Source organism: Capra hircus, chromosome 23 (genome assembly GCF_001704415.2).
Source record: "Capra hircus breed San Clemente chromosome 23, ASM170441v1, whole genome shotgun sequence".
Classification (NCBI taxonomy): domain Eukaryota; kingdom Metazoa; phylum Chordata; class Mammalia; order Artiodactyla; family Bovidae; genus Capra; species Capra hircus.
Genome location: NC_030830.1, coordinates 42,068,034 through 42,092,124, shown reverse-complemented (window position 1 = coordinate 42,092,124; position 24,091 = coordinate 42,068,034). Strand labels below are relative to the sequence as shown.

Here is a 24,091-nt window from a genome sequence, read left to right as displayed (position 1 = left end):
TGATGTGGGGAAATAGGAGAAAACCATCTTTGTCTCCAGCCCGAAAATCTGGGCTGTTCCTCTGACTTTTCCAGTTACTTATAACTGAGGCAAACATTCTCAACCAGAAATGTGACCCGGGCCTCCATCACAAGCTCAGAGGTGAGAGATGGAATTTTCCCCGGGAGGTCATGCCCCCAGCAGGATGCCAGCCCCACAGAGGTGCCCACACTGCCTGCACCTGCTCGTCAGCCAGGCCTACCAGGATGAGGAAAGACGTGTGAGGGAAGGGGACAAGGTCAGGGAGGGGAGCCCCCCGGTATCTGGCCTCATGCCCTCTGGGACGGGCCGTGGGCAACGCAGACTGTCTCTCTCCCTAGTTCTGGGTCCTTGAGGTGGCAACCTCGCTCCTCCAGGCGAACCTTCTCCTGCAGGTCTCCCCTGACCGGCTGCTTTCAGCTCCGAGCAGCCTCTGCCGCTCTCAGCTTCTCTGCACTTTCCGGCGGCCCCTCAGACCCCTTCAAGGGACCCCAGCCCACACCTTAGGCCTGCACCCACTCTCAGCAGGAGTGCCCTCATGACAACTCTGGGTAGTCTGCTCCAGCCTGACCCTGGAGCCCGTGTCCTGGCTCAGCTGCCAATCCAGGCTCCAGACTGAGCTTTCAAAGGAGGACCCCTCTTCAACCTGCTGGGGTTTTGTAACTGTGAAGGGCCCAGAACTAGATGTGTGTGGGGTCCTGTTGAAGCTCTTCCCTGAGGCCACCAGGAGGGGATAAGACACATAACTGGGGTGTACTGGGAGAAGGATCACTGGGCTCCTTGAGGCAGGCCTGAGTCTCCCCTCAGACTGGGGTTCCCTGAGGCAGGGCTGTGTCTCCCCTCATACCGGGGCTCCCTGAGGCGGGGCTGTGTCTCCCCTCATACCGGGGCTCCCTGAGGCGGGGCTGTGTCTCCCCTCAGACCAAGGCTCCCTGAGGCGGGGCTGTGTCCCCTCATACCGGGGCTCCCTGAGGCGGGGCTATGTCCCCTCATACCGGGGCTCCCTGAGGCGGGGCTGTGTCCCCTCAGACCGGGGCTCCCTGAGGCGGGGCTGTGTCCCCTCATACCGGGGCTCCCTGAGGCGGGGCTGTGTCCCCTCAGACCGGGGCTCCCTGAGGCGGGGCTGTGTCCCCTCATACTGGGGCTCCCTGAGGCGGGGCTGTGTCTCCCCTCAGACCGGGGCTCCCTGAGGCGGGGCTGTGTCCCCTCATACCGGGGCTCCCTGAGGCGGGGCTGTGTCCCCTCATACCGGGGCTCCCTGAGGTGGGGCTGTGTCCCCTCAGACCGGGGCTCCCTGAGGCGGGGCTGTGTCTCCCCTCAGACCAAGGCTCCCTGAGGCGGGGCTGTGTCCCCTCATACCGGGGCTCCCTGAGGCGGGGCTGTGTCCCCTCAGACCGGGGCTCCCTGAGGCGGGGCTGTGTCCCCTCAGACCGGGGCTCCCTGAGGCGGGGCTGTGTCCCCTCATACCGGGGCTCCGTGGCACTGGGCTGCATCTCCTCTCAGGCTGGGGCTCTGGTCAGAGCTCAGTCCCTCCGCCACTGGGGCTCCCTGAGGGTGGGGCTGTGTTTCCCCTCAAATCTGGGCTCCCTGAGCCAATTTTCACGCATTTGCATAAAATTAGAACTTTTTATGTGCTTTTTGGAATAGCACATAAAATAACCATGTATTTCATAAGAATGAAAGGGGCCATGTGCCCTTTTAAAACTTCTAGTGGAGTAAGAAGGATCCTTTATTTCTCCTGTTTGTCTCACTGGATGCTGAACACTGACATTTACTTTGAATTTTTTAGGTTGATCAGGGAAAAACAGAGACTGCAGCAAATTAAGGAAAGAGGAGACTGTGCACATATTTGTCATTTTGTAATATTATTACTTAAATATTCCCAATAAGTGTAAAAGAATCCAACCTCTCCAGCCTCTTGATGAACTAAAACTATTACTGACAAGATATATCCTCTGTGGTTTAGTCCTGATTCAAGATGTGGAAGACAGTGAAGCCTTTCTTGGCATTAGCAGTCAGACTGTAATAACTAGAAGGTGGAGAAAAATACATGTAAACTATGGATGAACCATAGCAGAAAAGAATTTTTTTTTTTTAAGTGCGTGTGTGTGTGTCACTGAATGACTTTGCTGTACAGCAGCAATTAACACAACATTATAAATTGACTATACTTCAAGAAAAATAAACAAACTCACTCTGTACATCAGCCTAGAAGACAATTTAGGGCATTTGGACTCAGGAGACAGTTTCATTTAAGAAGTCAATAATTTCCTAATCTCTTTCAGGAGATACAACAAATACTAATTTTTAAAAAATGAGTCCCAGAAGAGAATTTGAAATTGAACAAATACTCAGGAAATGACCAGATGTTTAGGATCATTGGAATGGATGCCACACCTGCAGTGGGGGCAGCATAGATGCTCCTCCAGAAGTGAGGTGCTCCCTGCCCAGCTGTCCAGTGAGTTGGCCACTGCTCTTCATCCCTGGGCCCCCCTCTAGCCAAGAAGCTGACCTCCAGGGAGGTAGTTGCCTGGTCTGAGTTGACCAGCCTTGGCAGTGCAGCCACATCAACCACTGCTCAGGGGTGCAAAGGCCCCCTCTCTGCTTTATTTGGGCTCCCAGGCACCCGCCGGATGGGCTAAAGCCTCTGCCCCAGTAGCCTTGCTGTTCGGCTTCCCCCAACGCCCAGTCCTGCCTCTTATACCCCCTTCAAGGGTCACCACAGAGAACATTTCCCAGCAAATCTCCATCTCAGGGCCAGTGACCTGAGGACTCAAAGCAATGACAAAACTAACGAGAAGTAATGTGGTTTCTAGTGTGAACTTTCAAAGATGTGAACACGCATCTGGTTCCAGCAAGCATCAGGTGTGAGTGACATTTCAGCTTCCCTCCATTTCCTATTGCTGATGATCCTTCTGCTCCTCCATTTCCCACCTCTTCTCCCCTCTTCTGTCAGCAGCTCTTCTTACCTGATGCCAGCCCCTGGATGCCAGCTGTTGTACTGCACTACTATACTTTTCAAGGTACTGAATTTTTCATCATAGGGGACTGGAATGCAAAAGTTGGAGGTCAAGAGATACGTGGAATAACAGGCAAATTTGGCCTTGGAGTACAAAACGAAGCAGGGCAAAGGCCAAAAGAGTTTTGTCAAGAGAACCCACTGGTCATAACAAACACTCTCTTCCAACAACACAAGAGAAGACTCTCCACATGGACATCACCAGATGGTCAATACTGAAATCAGATTGATTATATTCTTTGTGCCAAAGATGGAGAAGCTCTATACAGTCAGCAAAAACAAGACCGGGAGCTGACTGTGGCTCAGATCATGAACTCCTTACTGCCAAATTCAGACTTAAATTGAAGAAAGTAGGGAAAACCACTAGACCATTCAGGTATGACCTAAATCAAATCCCTTATGATTATACAGTGGAAGCGACACATAGATTCAAGGGATCAGATCTGATAGACAGAGAGCCTGAAGAACCATGGACAGAGGTTCGTAACATTGTACAGGAGGCAGTGAACAAAACTATCCCCAAGAAAAAGAAATGCAAAAAGGAAAAATGGTTACCTGAGGAGGCTTTACAAACAGATGAGAAAAGAAGAGAAGTGAAAGGCAAAGGAGAAAAGGAAAGATAAACATATCTGAATGCCTTCAAGCTGGGAGCTAGGCCAGGTTTTGTGACCTCCCTGGGACAGGATTTCAATCCGGGGTCAAAGACGAGGCTTGATCACTTGAAGCTTTTGTGTAATAATGTTTTATTAAAGAATAAAGGGATAGACAAAGCTTCCGACGTAGGGGGCAGAAAGAGTGCTCCCCCTTGCTATTTTTTAGCAAGGAGTTATACTTCTGATACAACCTCAAAACTGGGACAGTCGTATCAGGCACCTCTCCCACAACACGCATTTTGGGACAGCATAGACACAAGGTGAGCCATCCCCAGTCATAGAACAATTGATGTGAATCTTAAAGAAAGGCAGATTCCAAGGCAAATACTCAGTTCATTAACATAGCTTAAGAGAAACATTTCCATAAGAAAAACGCATTGGTTAGCTCAAGGTTTGAGAAAAGTTAAGCGCAGGTGGAACCAGGTGTCATCTTGACAGCACAGAATTCAAAAGAAACCTTTAAATTTTGTATAGAGAAGGGAAAAAAATGTCTGCCATTTGCAGTTTGTTTCCTCCACTTGGGGACCCTTCCTACCTGTTACCCCCTCAGATCTCTTCGAGAAAATTAGAGATACCAAGGGAACATTTAATGCAAAGATGGGCACAGTAAAGGACAGAAATGGTATGGACCTAACAGAATCAAAGACATTAAGAAGAGGTGGCAAGAATACACAGAACGATACAAAAAAAAAAAAAAAAAAAAGATCTTAATGACCTAGATAACCACGATGGTGTCATCATTCACCTAGAGCCAGACATCCTGGAATGCAAAGTTAAGCGGGCCTTAGGAAGCATCACTGCAAACAAAGCTATTGGAGATGATGGAATTCCAGATGATCTATTTCAAATCTTCAAAGATGATTCTGTTAAAGTGCTACCTTCAATATGGCAACAAATTTGGAAAACCCAGCCATGGAAACGGTCAGTTTTCATCCCAATCCCAAGAAAGGCAATGACAAAGAATGTTCAAACTACCACACAATTGCACTCATCTGACACACTATCAAAGTAACACTAAAAATTCTCCAAGCTAGGCTTCAACATTACACAAACCAAGAACCTCCAGATGTACAAGCTGAATTTAGAAAAGGCAGAGGAACAGAGATAAAATTGCCAACATCCATTGGATCATAGAAAAAGCAAGAGAATCCAAGGAAAACATCTACTTTATTAACTACACTAAAATCTTTGACCAAGTGGATCACAACAAACTGTGGAAAATTTTAAAGAGATGGTAATACCAGATCACCTTACCTGTCTCCTGAGAAACCTACATGCAGGCCAAGAAGCAAAAGCTAGAACTGGACATGGAACAATGGACAGGTTCAAAATTGGGAAAGGAACACATCAAGGCTGTATATTCTCACCCTGTTTATTTAACTTATATGCAGATTACATCATGCAAAATGTTGGACTGGATGACACACCCGCTGGAATCAAGATTGCCAGGAGAAATATCAATAACCTCAGATATGCAAATGACACCACCCTTACGGCAGAAAGTGAAGAGGAACTGAAGAACCTCTTGATGAAAGTGAAAGAGGAGAGTGAAAAAGCTGGCTTAAAACTCAACATTCAAAAAACCAAAATCATGGAATCCAGTCCCATCACTTCATGGCAAATAGATGGGGAAACAGTGGAAACAGTGATAGACTTTATTTTCTTGGGCTCCAAAATCACTGCAGATGGTGACTGCAGCCATGAATTAAAAGATGCTTGCTCCTTGAAAGAAAAGCTAAGACAGTGTATTAAACCTAGACAGTGTATTAAAAAGCAGAGACATTACTTTCCCAACAAAGATCCAATCTAGTCAAAGCCATGGTTTTTCCAGTAGTCATGTATGGATGTGAGAGTTGGACTATAAAGAAAGCTGAACACTGAAGAATTGATGCTGTTGAACTGTGGTGTTGAAGAAGACTCTTGAGAGTCCCTTGGACGGCAAGGAGATCCAACCAGTCCATCCTAAAGGAAATCAGTCCTGAGTATTCATTGGAAGGACTGATGCTGAAGCTGAAACTCTAATACTTTGGCCACCTGATGAGAACTGACTCATTAGAAAAGCCCCTGATGCTGAGAAAGACTGAAGGCAGGAGGAGAAGGGGATGACAGAGGATGAGCTGGTTGGATGGCATCACCAACCTGACTCAATGGACATGAGTTTGAGCAAATTCCAGGCACTGGTGGCAAGACAAGGAAGCCTCGTGTGCTGCAGTCCTTGGGGTCGCAGAGTTGAACATGACTGAGCAACTGAACTGACTGACTGACTGTAAGATTAAAAATGTTTAATTTTTGTTTTTGATGTATTACTTGTGTGAAAAGTATTATAAACCTATTACAGTACAGTACTACATAGCCGATTGTGTTAATTGGGTATCTAGGCTAACTACGGTGGACTTACAAACAAACGAGACTTAAGAATGCACCCTTGGAACCAAACTCGTTCATACGTAGGGGACTTGCTGTGTAAGTCCTCACATGATCTTCTACAGTTTCCCTATTGGCCATTCAAAGATTGTAAAGAAACTGCTTCAGACAGTAGAAGCCAGAACAGCAGGGAGCCACAGGAAAGAAACAGCGCCTACACGCGCGATTCTCAAAAGACGGGCTGTGTTCAGAAAGCGAACAAGGAAGTTTATCTCAGCCACAGTTGTAGAAAACCGTCAATTTCTTAGGCTGAAATGCTATCAGTCTGAGAGGCAGGCAGAGGCTGATTTGATATGATGCCTAAACATAAAGCCTAGTGCAATAGAGAGTCCAGTGGTGGGGAAATGGGGACCGCCACTGCAAATGCCCAGTTCAGGCAGACCTTTCTCTGGCATCTTTAATAGGGGGAGAAAACCTGCCTGTGATTCTTATTCTATGAGAGCATCATACCTTTCCTCCAAAAGTGCACTAGATACCATGAAACTACATTTCCATTTCAAGTTTTCCCAACAGGCCTGTCAAGCAGGCAAAAGCCTTTTCTCTTCTGGAATCACCTTCTTTACGTCCTGACAAGTCCTGTTTCCAAGCCCAGTCTCCTCTCCTGCCCCTTACACACCCCACCCACATCACAAACACCCACTACACCTCCCTTTCCCCTTCTTTCTTCCCTATCCTCCCCTCCTTCCCCCAATAACACACAACTTCCTACCAGTTGAACTATGGATGCCAGTCAAGTGTAAGAAGCTTCCTGGGGCTTCATTACCCTCTGCCATTTTAATTCAATTGGACTTCCCCCCACCACCATCCACCCGCCCACCAAAGGTCATCGCTGCAGCTGATCGGCTGAAAACCTTGCTAGGGGGGCCAGTCCAGAGGCTGGGCTGGAATAACTTCTGTGCCTCTCTGTCATTTTCTGTCATCACCACCCCCAAACTGCCTTTTGATTGGAAGAGTTTTGCAAACACCGGGGCTGGGCCTGCCCTGAGAAGTGACCACTGGAGGAGCTGAACAGGCCTGGTTCAAGCACAAGAGCTGCCACTGTGAGCAAATCAGGAATCCGATTTACGCCTCAGTGTCCTAGTCTTTTAGGTGTGGATATGACCACCAAGCTCAGAGTGTCGTGGGATTTAAAACCGAATTGAACTGGTGTGTGTCCTGCAGTCTGGATAGTGCCTGACATAACAGAGGTCACTCGGAAAAGGAGAGCTATTATCTCTTCTTCTACTGATGATAAAGCCAAATGAGTCCCCTTGAGTGCAGGCTGGGCTCAGCGACTCATTTCTAACAAAGAGCAGGAAATGACAAACATCAGAAAGAAATACACATGAGCTTTAGAATGGAAAACACTGGTCCTGTCTTTCTGTCTTAGATCCAAGTAGAAAAACGCAGTTGGCTTTTATTTTGGTTTTGCTTGTAGCCGTGTCCCAGATCAGCCTCAAGTCCATGAGTTTCAACCGGGAAACCAGTCCGCTCTGACTTTGACCCAGGGCAGGGCTCTGGGAACGGTACTTGGGGTCAATATCATTTCCTGCAGAAGCTCAGTGCAGGACTCTGGAGTGAAGATGATTTTGGCGTCTGCAGCATAAAGAGGAAAAACAGGACCACCCAAGAAAAATACATATGCAAGGAACAGAAAGCTGAAGGTAAGATGCCGGGAATATCAGAAAGTGCAAGGACCAAAGAGGATGGTGAGAGATATGTGAGGAGAAGCAGAGAAAAAGAATGTCAGGGGAGGCGAAGGTATGGGCTTCAAGCTATGGAATCAGATCCATCCCTGGGTAATAAAATCAATGACTCGACTGCGAAGTAATTCACACTGACAAAGAACAAAACTAGACTAGGGTTCTTGTATACAGTTAAGGATACATTGGGAAACAGTAGTTTCTGCTGAGTAGATGTACCTGTTTACTGGGTTACCATGTAGAAGATTCCTTCTTAAGTTGAGTTGCAGTTTTTAAAAGTTGGAAAAACACTGACGTTCCAAGGAGGAGAGGGTTCTCCGCAGAGCCAAATTCGACAGATGGGTCTAGGGAAGCAAGAGCTGAATCAAAATGCGCACACTAGGTATGGTCATTATTTTGCAAATATAAATGTATCACATCAACTCTTGCAACACCTTAAACTTAAATAATACATCAGTTATATTTCAATAACGCTGGGGGAAATGTTTGTCAAATATGGCAACACTGAGGCCCAGTGGCTGGGTCAGAGTAGTTTCCACAGTGTGCTGGAGGAAGTGCCCACAGAACCGGGTGGAGGGGGGTTGGGGTGGGAGGGTTATAAGGGGAGAGAGCAGGACCAGACCTCTTTTTCAAGAACCTTGGCAGTGGACAGGGGAACAGGTGGTTATTGGGGGAGGACTTAAGATCAAGGTTATCGCTAATTTAGGATATTGTAGTTTATAAGAAGCAGCTGAACTTAAAGGGTAAAGTGGGTCATTGATGCAGCGAAGTCAGGAGAGAGGCCAGGAGAGCAGGTTGTGGCCAGGGACTGGAGTCTGGAGAGAGGCCAGTTCAGCACGGATGCCCAGGGGACATCCCTAGAGAAAGGCGGACATATAGGAAAGCCTGCCTTTCCTCCATAAAATGAGGCGGGCGTTCAGGCATCCTAACGTGCCGCCTGCACAATCTTTAAGACACTGTGGCTCTTCCCCACAGCATGCTGCGTGTGCGCGTGTGTGCTCAGTGGCGTCTGACTCTGCGACCCCATGGACTGCAGCCCACCAGTTCTTCTGTCCATGGAATCTTCCAGGCGAGAAACTGGAGTGGGTCGCCACTTCCTTCTCCAGGGGACCTTCGACACTCAAGGATCGAACCCACGTCTCTGTCTCCTGCATGGGCAGGCAGAGTCTTTACCAGTTGTACCACCTGGGACGAGATGAGATATTATTTCAGTTATGGAGATGACAGGTCACATTGCTTAGCCAGGCCTGAGATGGTCCTGGAGCCCAGAAAGGGCACCGAGGGTTCACCCCAGTCCTCAGCATTCTGAGAGGAGGTGGTCCTAGAGCACCCCATGTCGACAGAGCAAGCAGCCAGGAGGCTGTACTGTCGGTGGTGGAGCGGCAGGGCCCAGGGTGTATTCAGCTCTCTGAAGTCAGCCTCTGCTGGAAGCCAGGGTTTCCAGATGGGATCTGGCTGTGATAAGCAGACAGGCCACAGCGCCCTCTGGTGGCAAGAGAGCCATATCGGCCCGATAGAAGCAGAAACCCCTTGGAAACTTACCTGTAAGGGGCCAGAGAGTATTTTAGGTTTTGAGGGCCAGTTTCTGTCCATAAGCAAATAAGCACAGACACGTGCCAACAAAATTTTATTTACAAAATCAGTCAGTGAGCCATAGTTTAAGGACTCCTGCCCTTAAATATTTTAATAGGAATGTTGTCCAAAAACCTTTGCCATTGTTCTCAGAGGAGATCTTGGCTCAGAGAAACTCCATCATTCAGATAATGATGGAGTAAACATTACACAAGGCTTAAAAATGCACAACTTATTGGAAATCCTACGATAAACGATTAGCACCACTAGTCAGATGTGTATGAAAGTTTTAATTAAAATTAATTATATATAATTTTGCTTTAGATAATAACAAAGGATACCACTTAATATTTATGAAGATATATTTTTTCCATACAAGTTACCCGTTTTAAGGATCGTCTTTGCAGGGAATAATGGATTTACGGAGAAAAATGAAAACTTGGGACCAGTTAACTTGACTTTAGCTTCTTGAGACACTAAAATGAATGCTGGCCCATGTGAAAACACAAGTGAGGTTTCGGATCCTGAAATGTTCAGAGACAGCACGATTGGGAGATTTCCTCCAACAGCTGAGGTGTAACAGCAGATTGTAGGTTTGGAATTTTGGGGCTGGAATGTCAGGCACAGACACACCAGTGAGTAAAATGCTGTTTCTGCCATCGGGCAAGTCAGGAAGCGTTGGTCTGCTGTAACCCCATCTGGCCACGTGGGCTTCCGGGCTTCCCCTGGGGCACTCCCGATCAGAGTTTCTGATCCTGGTGGCACCGCCTCAACTCCCATTAGCTTAGATGTGTTAACAGAAGCCTCCAGCCCAGCACTCGGCTACAGAGACCAGGTGCCCTGTGCCCACCTGTGGGACCGCTGCGTGCACACTTCAGGACAGGAAAGGAGCAGGTGATTCCTGAACGCCTGCTCTGCACCACCTCTGCCCCCTAATCCTCTAAAAAAAAAAAAAAAAAAAGATGGTATTCCCATTTAAAAATGAGTCCACTGAGACTTGGAGAAATTAAGAAAATCCTCTCAAGGTCTCAAAATTAAGTAAGTGCTGTGTTACTTGCTCAGTCATGTCTGACTCTTTGCAAACCCATGGAGCTTGCCAGGCTCCCCTGTCCACGGGATTCTCTAGGCAAGAATACTGGGGTGGGCAGCCATTCCCTTCTCCAGGGGATCTTCCTGACCCAGGGATAGAACCCAGGTCTTCTGCCTTGGCAGGTGGATTCTTTACCATCTGAACCACCAGGGAAGCCCAACCAAGTGCTGTAGCTAGATTTTAAACCCAGCTTTGCTTAACTCTAAGGCTTCTGCTCCTTCCAATGCATGGGGCAGTGGTTCTCTAAGTGTGGACCGAGCCAGCAACAGCTGCACCTGGCAATGTTAGAAATGCAGATTTGGGGCCCCAATCCAGCCCTCCTGAGTCAGACTCTGGGGTTGGGAGCCAGCAATCTGCTTTAACATGGCCACCAAGAAAGAGAGGATCCTGTAGTGGTCCTGGATCACAGGATGGCGAGCAGAGACGGGCTTGGCCGCCTCCTCCAGGCAAGAGGCAGGGCAGCTGGGCACTGATTTTTCTGGCCGCCCTGTTCCAGCTCCTTGAAGAGCAATGTGATCCTATCCCCAGTAGCTATGACTAAGGGGAAAGAACCAGGCCAGAGTTTTGGTACTTTGTTGACGTTTTTCTTCTAACAATCTGTGTGCTACATGGAACTGTACACAGAGATGGGAAAGAGGAGGTTGGGTCGCTGGCTTAGGCCAGTCCTCACAGACGACAAGCCCTGGGTATCCAAAGGTCTGCTTCTGTTCAGGCCTGAGCACACCGCCTTCACCTTCATCTGCGCAGGGGTTGGGGCATGAAGGGGCATGAAGCTGGCAGCCAGCAGTGGGTGGGGGCAACATCCAGCAGGGACTCCATCCAACCAGCGGTTTTTCGTGAGTCCTGATGAGAACACAAGCCAGACGAGGGTTCCCTCCCACCTGTCCGGGTTAAGGCGCGTGTTAGGAGCAGGGTTAGGTTTAGGGTAAATGCTTCCCCGGGTGCATCTGCCCTCAGGCTGAGAAGCGTGAGGCCAGAACCTAAGAACCTACATCTACAGCGATGCCCTCTGACCCCCAGCTGTTCCAGAATGATGAAAACCAAGAGCAACCGCCACCCGACAGACCCAGCCCAGAGCCCGTTCCCGAAACTCCCCAAACCATCCCCGAAACTCACTCCACCCAGGATGCCTCTGGGCCAATGGGCAGGACGACATTCAGGAAGAGCATGCAGTGCCCAGGCAAGTGAGCGTGTTGTTTTGTTTTTCCAAGAAGTGTTGCTCGAGGTTTAAACAAACAAGCCCTCACACCTACAACTGGGAAGGGCGAGAAGCAGCTGCCAGGTGCGTGAACACGGGATGCTGGGGTTCAGAGAGGAGCAAACCTGGTGCAAAGAGCAAGCCTGCGCTTGAGAAAGCCCCTCTGAGAAGCCTCTGCGCACTCTATCAGATACAGGTGTCACCCCATCCAACCCCAAAGGGCCCGGGTTTCCTGCCACATGAAGACTGACCCCACAAGGCCATCTCTTCGTACAACCAGGGATGTTGAGCCAGTTTCCAGCAAAATTAAATCCTGCTAAATCAAATGAGTTTCCCGCCCCTCCCCCCACTTTTCTGCTTCTGTGGTTAAACAGTTCCTAAAGGGGAGTGATCATTATTTGTCAAATCTTTCACACCACTTTTTAAAGGGAGGATCTGAAATAAACCATGAGTCACCTTTCTGACCTCCCCCCAGACTGCACCAAGGTCAGGTTGCAGCACTCTTGATCTCCAAGCCTTCTTGATCTGTCTTTTCTCCCATGGGAGGCTGTGAAAGGCAGCGAGGTTGAGGATCGTTCCTAATTAATTAGCTCACTCACTCTAGGGCTAACTGCCAATTTTTGCAACATGTTGGCACTCTCTCAAGAGTCAGTTCCCCAATTGTCACTTCAGTCAATGTTAAAAAACACACTGATTTCTTTTCTTGTCACCCACCAAGCCCTTTTTCTCCCAAGTTTCTTGAGTATTGCAGGCATTCTGAGATCTCATGAAAACTTTTGCACCTCTTGCCATAGGACACCATGTAGAGTAGGCAGGGGAGGGGGTGGAGGGCATAACGTTTGCCACCCTAATTGGGCACAGAGGAAGATCCGAGTCTGCAGAGATGTTGTTCAATGTCACAGAGTTCTGCGCCAATCTTTGTTTATGCATGTGTGCGTGCCAAGCCTCTTCAGTCATATCTGACTCTTTGTGACCCTACCGACTGCAGCCCACCAGGCTTCTCGGTCCACGGGGCTTTCTAGGCAAGAATACTGGAGTGGGTTGCCATGCCCTCTTCCGAGGAATCGTCCCTTCCCAGAGACCAAACTCATGCCTCTTGCATCTCCCGCACCAGCAGGCAGGGCCTTTGCTACTAGCGCCAGATGGGAAGCCCAGGCTTTGTCTGCAACCTAGGTCTAAAGGATCTTGATGAATTAAGACAGAACCATTACCTCTACCATAAATACAGCTCTAAACATAACTGCAGCTTCACAGTGTTTTGGCTGAGGGAGGGGGCTAAGGAAAATAAATGAGTTATGGAGATCAGATCCTCATCAATGGAGATGTGAATTGAATTTCAACTTTGTCATTTGCTTTTGATGTTGTGAAAGTCATGAAAATTATCTGAACCTTGGTGGGGAAAGCTCAAGATGGTGAAACAGGATGTGGAGCTTGCCTCCTCCCACAAACACATCAAAACTAGCTGAATCCTAATTGTGTCTTTTGCAAATGGCATGCTTGCCAAATGGAAACAACCTGCCTCAGAGGTTGTTCTGGAAAACTGGAATTGTGCTCAGTCCGCCCGGGATGCGGCGTGTAGCAAGTGCTTAGTAAACAGCAGCCTTTGGAACCACTGTTTCACTGCACCTGGGGTAGTAGTTCACCACTGCCTTAGAAATTAAATGTTGGTGCCTCGCAAGCCCTTGGAGGATCAACCCAATCAGATTCTCTCAAGGGCCTGGGCCTGTTGAAGAGAGGGACTGTCCACCACCACAGTTCACACTGTCCGTCTGACAACTGTGAGACACAAAAGCTCACCTTGAATCTTCCCCACAGCCTGCTGAACGAAGGCAACCAGATCAAGTTCTGGTCGGTCTTCCCATCCATCCTACCAGCTATCAGCTTTTCAAAAAGTAAACACTCCAGGCAGGCTGCGTTGATTTCTTTTATCCAGTAGGCTTTTTCCCAACAATGCTCCACGTGTTAAATCTACTTGCCCCTCCTGGGACAGAGAAGCCTCAGAGATCTCCCTCGGAGAGAGTAGGGACAGAACCCAGCAGGAGAGGGAAAGGAGGGATTCACAGAAGTCAAGTGTGAACCAAAGGGAAGTAAGACAGTAAATGGGCACGAAACCATGGCTCAGGGCGCCGAGGACTTGGTGGGGGTGGGGGTGGGGGGTGGAAACCCAGCGACCTTTCCTCAATCAGGCGTTTAACGGTTCCTCAGTAGCAACAAGCTTTCCCTTGAGAACACCTAGCTTGGTAACTCGAGTTACGATGAGCAGTTACCAGTTGAAAGTGTTAGTCACTCAGTCGTGTCTGACTCTGCAATCTCATGGACTATAGCCCACCAGGCTCCTCTATCCATGGAATTCTCTAGGCAGGAATACTGGAGTGGGCAGCCATTCACTTCTCCAGGGGATTGTCCTGACCCAGGGATCAAACCCAGATGTCCTGCATTGCAGGCAGATTCTTTACAGTCTGAGCCATCAGTTACCAGTTACAAGAGGATGGTTGCTAACCTAACCGTTAAGCGAGCTGCAAATTCCCTGGTCCACTACATAACCCATGGGTCTCTAGAGAACATCACAGGAGAGTTTTCAGATGAAGTTTTAACAGAGAATAAGCGCGTGTCCTCATTTCCGGTGAATATGACCCTGGTGAGCACATGCTGCTGAGCCCGCGGGAGGAAGTGCAGAGCTGCTAATAACACCATTAGAAAACAACAACAGCAAGACCTGTAATAATCACAGACACAGGCTTCCTGAGAGCTTGTGTCCTATGCACCCTATTTCATCCTCAGGCTGAGCCTGTAAGAGGCACCACCGCCCCATTTTAGAAATGAAGAACGGGTGAGGTTAAGTCGCTTCTCCAAAGCCACGTTGCAGCTCTGGGATTCAAACCCAAGCACGATTCCGGTGGCTGCGCTGTGCTGATTCAAAATTTTAGACTCCAAATGCTGCTGAAAAGGGTACACTTGCACTCTGCTTCTCCTGGGGTTTTTAAATTATTTTATTGTGCAGTCTTTTCCTCATGGATTATTTTAGAACATAATTTGAGGACTCCCCTGGTGGTCCACAGCTTCCCAGGCGGCAAGAGTGGTAAAGAACCCACCTGCTAATGCAGGAGACATAAGAGACGCAGGCTCAACCCATGGGTTGGGAAGATTCCCCTAGAGGAGGGCATTGCAACCCACTCCAGTACTCTTGCCTGGAGAATCCAATGGACAGAGGAGCCTGGCGGACTCCAGTGCACAGGGTCACCAAGAGTCAGAAAGGACTGAAGCGACTTAGCATGCACGCTGGTTGCTGCTGTTCTGTCGCTCAGCCATGTCGGACTCTTTGCGACCCCATGGACTGCAGCACGCCAGGCTTCCTGTCCTTCACCAACCCACAGAGCTTGCTCAAACTCATGTCCATGGAGTTGGTGATGCCATCCAACCATCTCATCCTCTATTGTCCCCTTCTCCTGCCGTCTTTCTTCCGAGGATCAGGGTCTTTTCCAATGAGTCAGCTCTTCGCATCAGGTGGTCAAAGTATTGGAGCTTCAACTCCAGCATGTCTTTCCAATGAATATTCAGGATTGATCTCCTTTAGGATGGACAAGCTGGATCTCCTTGCAGTCCAAGGGACTCTCAAGAGTCCTCTCCAACACTAGAGCTCAAAAGCATCAATTCTTCGGTGCTCAGCCTTCTTTATGGTCCAACTCTCACATCCATACATGACTACAGTTAAAACCATAGCTTTGACGAAACAGACCTTTGCCAGCAAAGTAATGTCTTTGCTTTTTAATATCTGTCTAGGTTTGTCATTGCTTTTCTTCCAAGGAGCAAGCATCTTTTAATTCATGGCTGCAGTCATCATCTGCAGTGATTTTGGAGCCCAAGAAAATAGTGTGTCACTGTTTCCATTGTTTCCCCATCTATTTGCCATGAAGTGAGGGGACTGAATTCCATGATCTTAGTTTTGTGAATATTCAGTTTTAAGCCAGCTTTTTCACTCTCTTTTTTCACTTTCATCCAGAGGCTCTTTAGATCCCCGTCACCCTGCCATAAGGGTGGTATCATCTGCATATCTGAGATTATTGATATTTCTTCTGGCAATCTTGACTCCAGCTTGTCATCAGTTTGCATGATATACTCTGCATATGTTAAATAAGCAGGGTGACAATATACAGCCTTGACATACTCCTTTCCCAATTTTGAACCAGTCCATTCTTCCATGTCCGGTTCTAACTGTTGCTTCTTGACCTGCATACAGATTTCTCAGGAGGCAGGTAAGATGGTCTGGTATTACCCTCTTTTTAAGAATTTTCCAGTTTGTTGTGATCCACATAGTCACAGGCTTTAGTGTAGTCAACGAAGCAGATGTTTTTCTGGAATTCTCTTGCTTTTTCTATGATCCAACAAATGTTGGCAATTTGATCTCTGGTTCCTCTGCCTTTTCTAAATCCAACTTGTACATCTGGAATTTCTCAGTTTACGTACTGTTGAAGCCTAGCTTGAAGGATTTTTAGTGTTATTTTCCTAGAGTGTGCTGCTACTGCTGCTAAGTCACTTCAGTCATGTCCGACTCTGTGTGACCCCACAGACGGCAGCCCATCAGGCTCCCCCGTCCCTGGAATTCTTGCCATTTCCTTCTCCAATGCATGAAAGTGAAAAGTGAAAGGGGAGTCACTCAGTCGTGTCCGACTCTTCGCAACCCCATGGACCGCAGCCTACCAGGCCCTTCTGTCCATGGGGTTTTCCAGGCAAGAGCACTGGAGTGGGGTGCCATCACCTTCTCCGTCCTACAGTGTGAGATGAGTGCAAGTGTGCATTAGTTTGAGCATTCCTTGGCATTGCCTTTCTTTGGGACTGGAATGAAAACTGCCCTTTTCCAGTCCTGTGGTACCGCTGAGTTTTCCAAATTTGCTGGCATACTGAATGCAGCACTTTCACAGCATCATCCTTCAGGATTTGAAACAGCTCAGCTGGAATTCCATCACCTCCACTAGCTTTGTTCGTAGTGATGCTTCCTAAGGCCCATTTGACTTCACACTCCAGGATGGCTGGCTCTAGGTGAATGATCACACCATCATGGTTATCTGGGTCATTTGGCTCTTTCTTGTATAGTTCTGTGTATTCTTGCCACCTCTTCTTAACACCTTTTGCTTCTGTTAGGTCCACACCATTCCTGTCCTTTGCTGTGCCATCTATGAAATGTTCCCTTGGTGTCTCTAATCTTCTTGAAGAGATCTCTAGTCTTTCCCATCCTTTTGTTTTCCTCTGTTTCTTTGCACTGATCACTGAGGAAGGCTTTCTTGCCTCTCCTTGCTGTTCTTTGGAACTGTGTATTCAGATGGGTGTATCTTTTCTTTTCTCCTTTGCCTTTCACTTCTCTTCTTTGCTCAGCTATTTGTAAGGCCTCCTCAGACAATCATTTTGCCTTTTTGCATTTCTTTTTCTTGGGGATGGTTTTGATCACTGCCTCCTGTATAATGTTACAAACTTCTGCCCATAGTTCTTCAGGCACTCTATCAGATCTAATCCCGTGGAACTATTTGTCACTTCTACTCTGTAATTGTAAGACAGTTGATTTAGGTCATACCTGAATGGTCTAGTGGTTTTCCCTACAATTTAAGTCTGAATTTTGTAATAAGGAGGGCTTCCCTAGTAGCTCAGTTGGTAGAGAATCAGCCTGCAACGCAGGAGACCCCAGTTTGATTCCTGGGTTCAATTCCTAGGTCGGGAAGGTCCGCTGGAGAAGGGATAGGCTACCCACTCCAGTATTCTTGGGCTTCCCTGGTGGCTCAGCTGGTAAAGAATCCACCTGCAGTGTGGGAGATCTGGGTTCAATCCCTGGGTCGGGAAGATCCCCTGGAGAAGGGAAAGGCTACCCACTCCAGTATTCTGGCCTAGAGAATTCCATGGACTGTATAGTTCATGGGGTCGTAAAGAGTTGGACACGACTGAATGACTTTCACTTTTCACTTTTTTGTAATAAGTTCATGATTTGAGTCACAGTCAGCTCCTGGTCTTTTTTTTTTTTTTGGACTGTATACAACTTCTCCATCTTCGACTGCAAACAATACAATCAATTTGATTTTGGTGTTAACTATCTGGTGATGTCCATGTGTAGTCTTCTCTTGTGTTGTTGAAAGTGGGTGTTTGCTGTGACCAGTGTGTTCTCTTGGCAGAACTCTGTTAGCCTTTGCCCTGCTTCGTTTTGTACTCCAAGGCCAAACTTGCCTATTACTCCAGGTATTTCTTGACTTCCTACTTTGGTATTCCAGTCTGCTATGATGAAAAGGACACCTTTTTTTGGTGTTAGTTCTAGAAGGTCTAGCATGCTGGTGGTCCAGTGGTCAAGACTTTGTCTTCCAAAGCAGGGGGTGTGATTTGGTTTCTACACAACAGCCTAACATGTGCAGCAACACGGACGGACCTTGTGATGATCATACTAAGTGAAGTCTGAAAGACAGACACCATATGGTATCACTTATATGTGGAATCTAAACAAAAATGATAGAAATGAACGTGTTTACAAAGCAGACACAGACTCACAGATATAGAAAACAAACTTGTGGTTACCAAGGGGAAAGGAAGGGAAGGGATAAATTAGGAGTTTGGGATTAAAAGATATACTACATGTAAAACAGATGATCAACAAGGACCTGCCATACAGCACAGGGGACTCGACTCACTATCTTGTCAAATGCTCAGCACTGTTCTCATACTGGGAACTGTTGACTCCAGGAGACAAGCATATGAGGGTCCACTATATCTCTACTTTGTTTCTGATTTTAAAGTTCTTTTCATTAGTTCTTTGGAAACTTGAGTGAAGTCAACTCTGAAGGCTGATGTGAGATTTCAGCTCTCACTGGGTTCCCGTTAGCAGTTAGCAAGCAGCTCCAGGCCCGCCCCTGATCAGACAGCGTGTTTGTGCAGCCCTGCCGCCTGCCAGCCAGCGTGCCCAGAGCAGGGGCATCGGCCACCTCACAAGATGAGAACGGGCTGCTCAGAGTAACCTTCCAACAGACAAGGACCTGGGCCTGACTCACCTGGGTTTCCCTACCCTGTGAAACCTCAATGGAAAGTTTCTAGGTAGAAAGACTGGGTTGGCCAGGCCCATTCCTCCAAACTTTCCAGAAAAAAAAAAAAACAGAAGATCAAGGCAACCTACTCTAGATTTCTTAAATTTCCCTCTTCATCATCCTGGAGAAGAGAATGGCTACCCACTCCAGTATCCTTGCCTGGAGAACTCCAAGGACCGGGGCTACCGTCCATGGGGTTGCAAAGAGTCGGACACGACTGAGCAACTAACACTTTTCCTTTTTCCCTCCTCCTCATCAGTGATTTCATGATTTCATTCCCTCTACATTTTGAGAATTTTACCCACTTAGGCACAATTTCCTTGCTAAAGAAGAGGAACTGGGACTTCCCTGGTGGTCCAGTGGGTAAAACTCTCCACTCCCCACACAGGGAGCCTGGGTTCAATCCCTGATCAGGGACCTAGATCCCACATGCTGCAACTAAGACTCGGTGCAGTCAAATAAAATAAATTAAAATAAATAAATAATAAAGATATAATTACTTAAAAAAAGAAGAGGAAGAACTGGGGGCTACAAACACGTGGATGAACAGGTCATACAAGCCTTTCCTGCTTTTACCTGCCACTCCCCCAAGACAAACAGTCAGGCCAGACAGGGTACTCCTCCCTTTCCTAGAGGAAAAGCCAGACAGGGGCAGGGCTGCCGGGGCTGCGGAGCAGGATTCCTCAGAGCGAGGTCAGGAACTTCTGCCATTGGCCTCACAAGGCATCCTTTCACGTAGTCAAGTTTCCCTTAAAATAATAAGACTGAACCCGAGTCTCCTGCACTGCAGGCAGATGCTTTACCATTGAGCCCCCAGGGAGTCATAATGATAAGAAACCTTGCTTCCTTTCCCATTTTAAGATTTGGCATTCTCGGTTTTGTTTTTATAAAGATGATACTTAGACTCATGGGCTGAATGAGAAGCAGACCGACTTTATCTAAGGTGAAATCTTGACCCTGAAGAATAGAGAGAACGTCCACGGTGGATTTTGTTTTCATATGAAGCTCATCCTTTACTGTTCAGCTCACCACGGCTTTGGGGGAATAGAGGTGGACAGAACAGTGTGAGCATTTAAATTTCTCTAGGAGATTCTACATACCTAATTATTTATTTTCTTTTCCTTGTAAGAGGCTGGCATGTTCTTGGGTTGGGTCTGACTGGTTGGTGTTGTTTCCACTGTGAAGGCTACCTCTGTCCCAGCATCTGGAGGGTAAGAGCAGCATTGTGTCACCCAGAATAAATGACCAAGGTGAAAGTGACTTTTCCTTCTGAAAACAAAAAGCATTATCAAACAAACCAGAAAAAAAAAAAAAATTGCCCAGGAGTATGTGAAGTAGAGGAGACAGACCAAAGGAAACAATTAGGTATGCAGAATTTTCTAGAAAAATTCAAACACACATACTATTCCTGTCCATCTCTATTGCAAGCCATGGTGAGCTGAGTTGGGCTTCATATGGAGATAAACCAACAGAATACCAGGAAATCTTTTCTGTTCTTCAGGGTCAAGGTAACTCTCCTTAAATAAAGCCAGTCTACAGCTCTGTCAGCCCAGGACTCTGTGGCATCATCTTTACAAAACAGAGTATGCCAGAATCTTAAAATGGAAAGAAGGAGAAGGGTGCCCACTGATGCGGGAATGAGACAGACTGACCAGCTGAAAACCACTGCGTGCCACGCGCTCTCAACTCAGCAGCCTTACAACTCGACACACACATACACACCACCAAAAAGGCAAAACGAACTCAGTAAGTAAATGCCCGGTAGTAAAAGAAGGCATGGTATCTGGCTGGTTGAAAGCGGGTTTCTAAGGAGTTCAGCTGGCCAGTCGGCCCCACCCCAAGGTGGGGAGGCAGACTGAGGAGGGTGCTGGGTTCCGTTCCCCCTGGCTGGGGAGATGCGAAGTTCGGTCCCACAGGAGGCTCACAGGAAGCTGAGCAGAGCTTCAGGAATCCGAGGAGAGGGAGCTCATTCTTAAAGAGCTTGGCCGCCTGTTATCATCTGAATATACGAGGAGATAATCAACTTTAAAAAGCTGTATCGCTGATGTCCAGGCCGACTTTATTTCATGGAAAGAACAAAAAGGCAACACCAACAGCATGATTCTCCTGAACACTAGACAGGGACGGGCGTTCTTCATTCCTCTTTTATCACGTCATACAAAATAAAATTAAAAAGAAATCAACAGAAACACACCGAAACATACCCCGCACCTCTTAAATTAGCAGACTTAAAATTAAAACGTGAAGCAACATTTTGTTACACTTTGATCCAAATTCTATTTACAAATTAAATTGCACTTATAAAGATAGCAACATTTCTAACAGGGTCGTAGATTATTCTGCTTTACTGTGGTTTTTATATCTCAGTATAAAACTTTTAAAGCTTTCTTTAATAAAAAAAACATACTTTCTCTTTGCCGTACATGATTTATTTCCCCACTAAATTTCTGAACCGGTTTGCTCTTCTTGCGCTTTTCTGCTCTGTTTTATTTTACAAACGGCACGTTCCTTCTGAGTAGGTACAATCAGACAGGACACTCATCCTAAGAGACCCATTCATGAAAACGTCAATGTGGAAAAGATATGAAATATTAGCAGACTAATCCTTTGGTTCATCTTAAAAAAAAATCAACTGATAAAATTTGCAAATTGGTGGTAACTCTTCTTTTTGGTTAAAAATAAATCCTCCTGACTACTGATTAAAATCCAACACTGCTTCCAAAGTATCACCTTTCCAGCCTCATCTCTGCTCAAAGATGTCACTGTGACAACTGGTTTGACAGGACTCGGGCGACAATAAGGCACAAGTGGATAGTACAAATAAAAACAAATACTTTAGGGCTGTATTTTTTTCCTGCACAAATACTAAAATGTGTACCGTTTCCAGGATAAAATAACAAAAGGAAATACATACTTTTTGTTACGAAATACCTATACAAAATGTTTAAATGTACACCATCTGAGCTGCCAAAAAGGGTTTAAAAAATTACCAATTTTTTTTCCATACATAAAACTCTCTCATCAGTAGGTCCAAGAGAACGTGGGTTCGCAATGTCCCAGCACTTGATGGGAGGGAGGGGGACCAGAATCCCCCTTCCTGCTCTCCCTGACCCCAACACAAGACAAAAACAAAGGTCAGGTGTTGTCAGTAGTGTATTCTACTCATTACAAACAACTGAAATTTAGGAGAAAAAAAAAATCAAGCTGGAGACCACGGGTGCGTGCAGTGACTGGCTGTCGGATGAGAGTAAGGCACTTCCCGGGCGCAGCATCCCAGTGGGGGGCTCCAGGGGGGCAGGCCGGCTCCGCAGCAGGATGACTCGGGAGGTAAGACAGACGCACCACCTACACCGATGTGGTCACACGGTCGATGGCATGGTTGACCTCGTTTTTGTTGGAATCCAGTCCTTTAGCAGCATTCCTGTCATTCCGTAAATTCTCCACTGTCTTCTTCATGCTCTTGAGCTCCCCCGGGTGGGGCGTGGCTCGTCTCAGGAGTGTTCTCTGAAAAGCAAATATCAGGGTGAGTGTTTGGGCTTCTCTCCATCACTCCTGCAAAAGCTTCCCAACGCAGGTCTCCCTGCCCAGAGGCCACAGGCAGAGCGGGTAGAAAGCTTGCCTTGGAGCTATAATCATTTATCAACTGGTCCCAACCGGAAGGAAGGATGAAAATGCTGTCTACAACTTATCTCGTCAAGATGGAAGAGTTCCTTTCAGGATAAAAGAATACTTAGGAAAATATGAGATGTGTTAAGATAAAAACAAGGTTCCACGAACAGTAAGAAAAATAATAAAAGATTTACAAGATATAATGAGGAGGGTGGAAGAAGGTAAAAGAAAAAGGGGTCAAAAATTCTAAAATTAGAATCACTAGGCTGTTCTATTATCTGAAGGCCTTCTTCAACCCATGAGGCACAGGAGGTGAAGGAAAAGGGAGGTGAGAAAGGACTTTTCTAATTCGTCTGTTTTATTAATATTTATATGACCTACTGAATAAAATTCACATTTTTTCCTGAAAGACCACAGGGCTGGAAGTGAAGTAACGGGGTATGGACAATGTTTTAAAAATTATAGTATTAAAGATGCTATGTGCTCTTCTGCTCCTAAAACAGCACCTACCTCTCGCCAGTGAGTCTGAGGAAGGGCATCATAGGGTAACAAAGGCAGGGCAGAACTCAGCCAGCGAGCAGTGAAGCCATGAGATAAAATTAAAGAGCCCTTTTGGCTGGAGTCATTTTGTCATGCTTAATTCCTACTCTGCCCTCTACTACTGTAAGTAAATAAAAGTCCCCCGGCAGACAGCTGGAATAACAGACTGCTGCCTGGCAGTAATTTTAAAACCTCCCTTTGTCTTGGGGGCAGCAAGTATTCCCTGTGAGCTCTGCTTATGAAAATCTCAATTAGTGTCAGGAAGTTCAGAGGCCAAAGTCAACTTGCAGGAAGGCTCACAAGTTGTCCTTGACTCAGCCAAATGGCAGAGACACATGTCGAGGATGGAGGCAAGTCGAGCTGAGCGGTCCTCTCAAACCTATGCCTGATTCTGAATGAAAGCGTGTAAGGGAATTCTACGGAGGTCACACGCTCTCTTCAAGAAGGAGAAGGCTCCTGGGCCACATGAAGGGGAGCACCAAGTCCAAGAGGACAGCAGGCAAGCTAAGCCACTCGGTGAAACGTGGATGAGTCCACACGGCAGAGCTGTACGTGGCGGGGGAGGGAGGGGAGCGACTTAGCTCACTGCGAACAACGGAAAAGAAACACTTCCCAGCTGATTTTAAGAAAGCAGTGGGGGCCTGAGGGGAAACCATCACAAAGAAAGAAAAAGAGGCACCCACACCCTGTGAAACAAACACATCTATAAGTCCCAGCTGCTTTACATGCACTTGGTGAACCAGGACCTTAGAAATATCTAGCTTTTGCCTTCTAAAAAAAATCCTTACCTGCCAAAGGCAGAAAGGAGTAAAGACCATTTGAAAATAAGAGGGCTCTTTATGAGGCGCCGCTCTCAACCTCAGAAGGCGTTCCCACTGTGAGCATCCGTGAACGCCAAGCAGCCCGAATCCCGTACCGTTTCGCTGTCGTCGTCACCCTTCTCGTCGTCCAGAAACCGGATGGCGCTGACCCGGTGGACCGCCCGCTCGTTCCAGGCCTCTTCTGACACGTCGTGCACCAGGCTCTCGAGGGCGCCACAGCGGGGCAGGTTCTCTGCCAGACAAAGACCACGTGAGCAGGGCTGCCGTGGCAAGGCGACCCTGTCTTTCCGAGGATGCCTCAATCTATCTGAGATCACATCTGCTAAATCGGCGTTTACTATTTCATTCCAGAACGTCATCATGATTCCCAGACCTCTTTTTTAAGATTCTTTCTTACACGCTCACTTCAAAAT

At 47.2% G+C, this 24,091-nt stretch overlaps 1 protein-coding gene across 1 annotated transcript in view; it reads right to left on the bottom strand.

The window, feature by feature from the left end:
• Positions 20,745-24,091, bottom strand: part of LRRC1 (leucine rich repeat containing 1) — a 133,911-nt gene continuing 130,564 nt past the window's right edge. Inside the window, exons 13-14 of the mRNA XM_018039060.1 lie at positions 23,774-23,910; positions 20,745-22,212 (exon numbers count right to left, since the gene is read on the bottom strand). Of these exons, the coding sequence (XP_017894549.1) occupies positions 22,054-22,212; positions 23,774-23,910 (296 nt within the window). The 3' untranslated portion in view covers positions 20,745-22,053. The remainder of the gene's footprint in view (positions 22,213-23,773; positions 23,911-24,091) is intronic.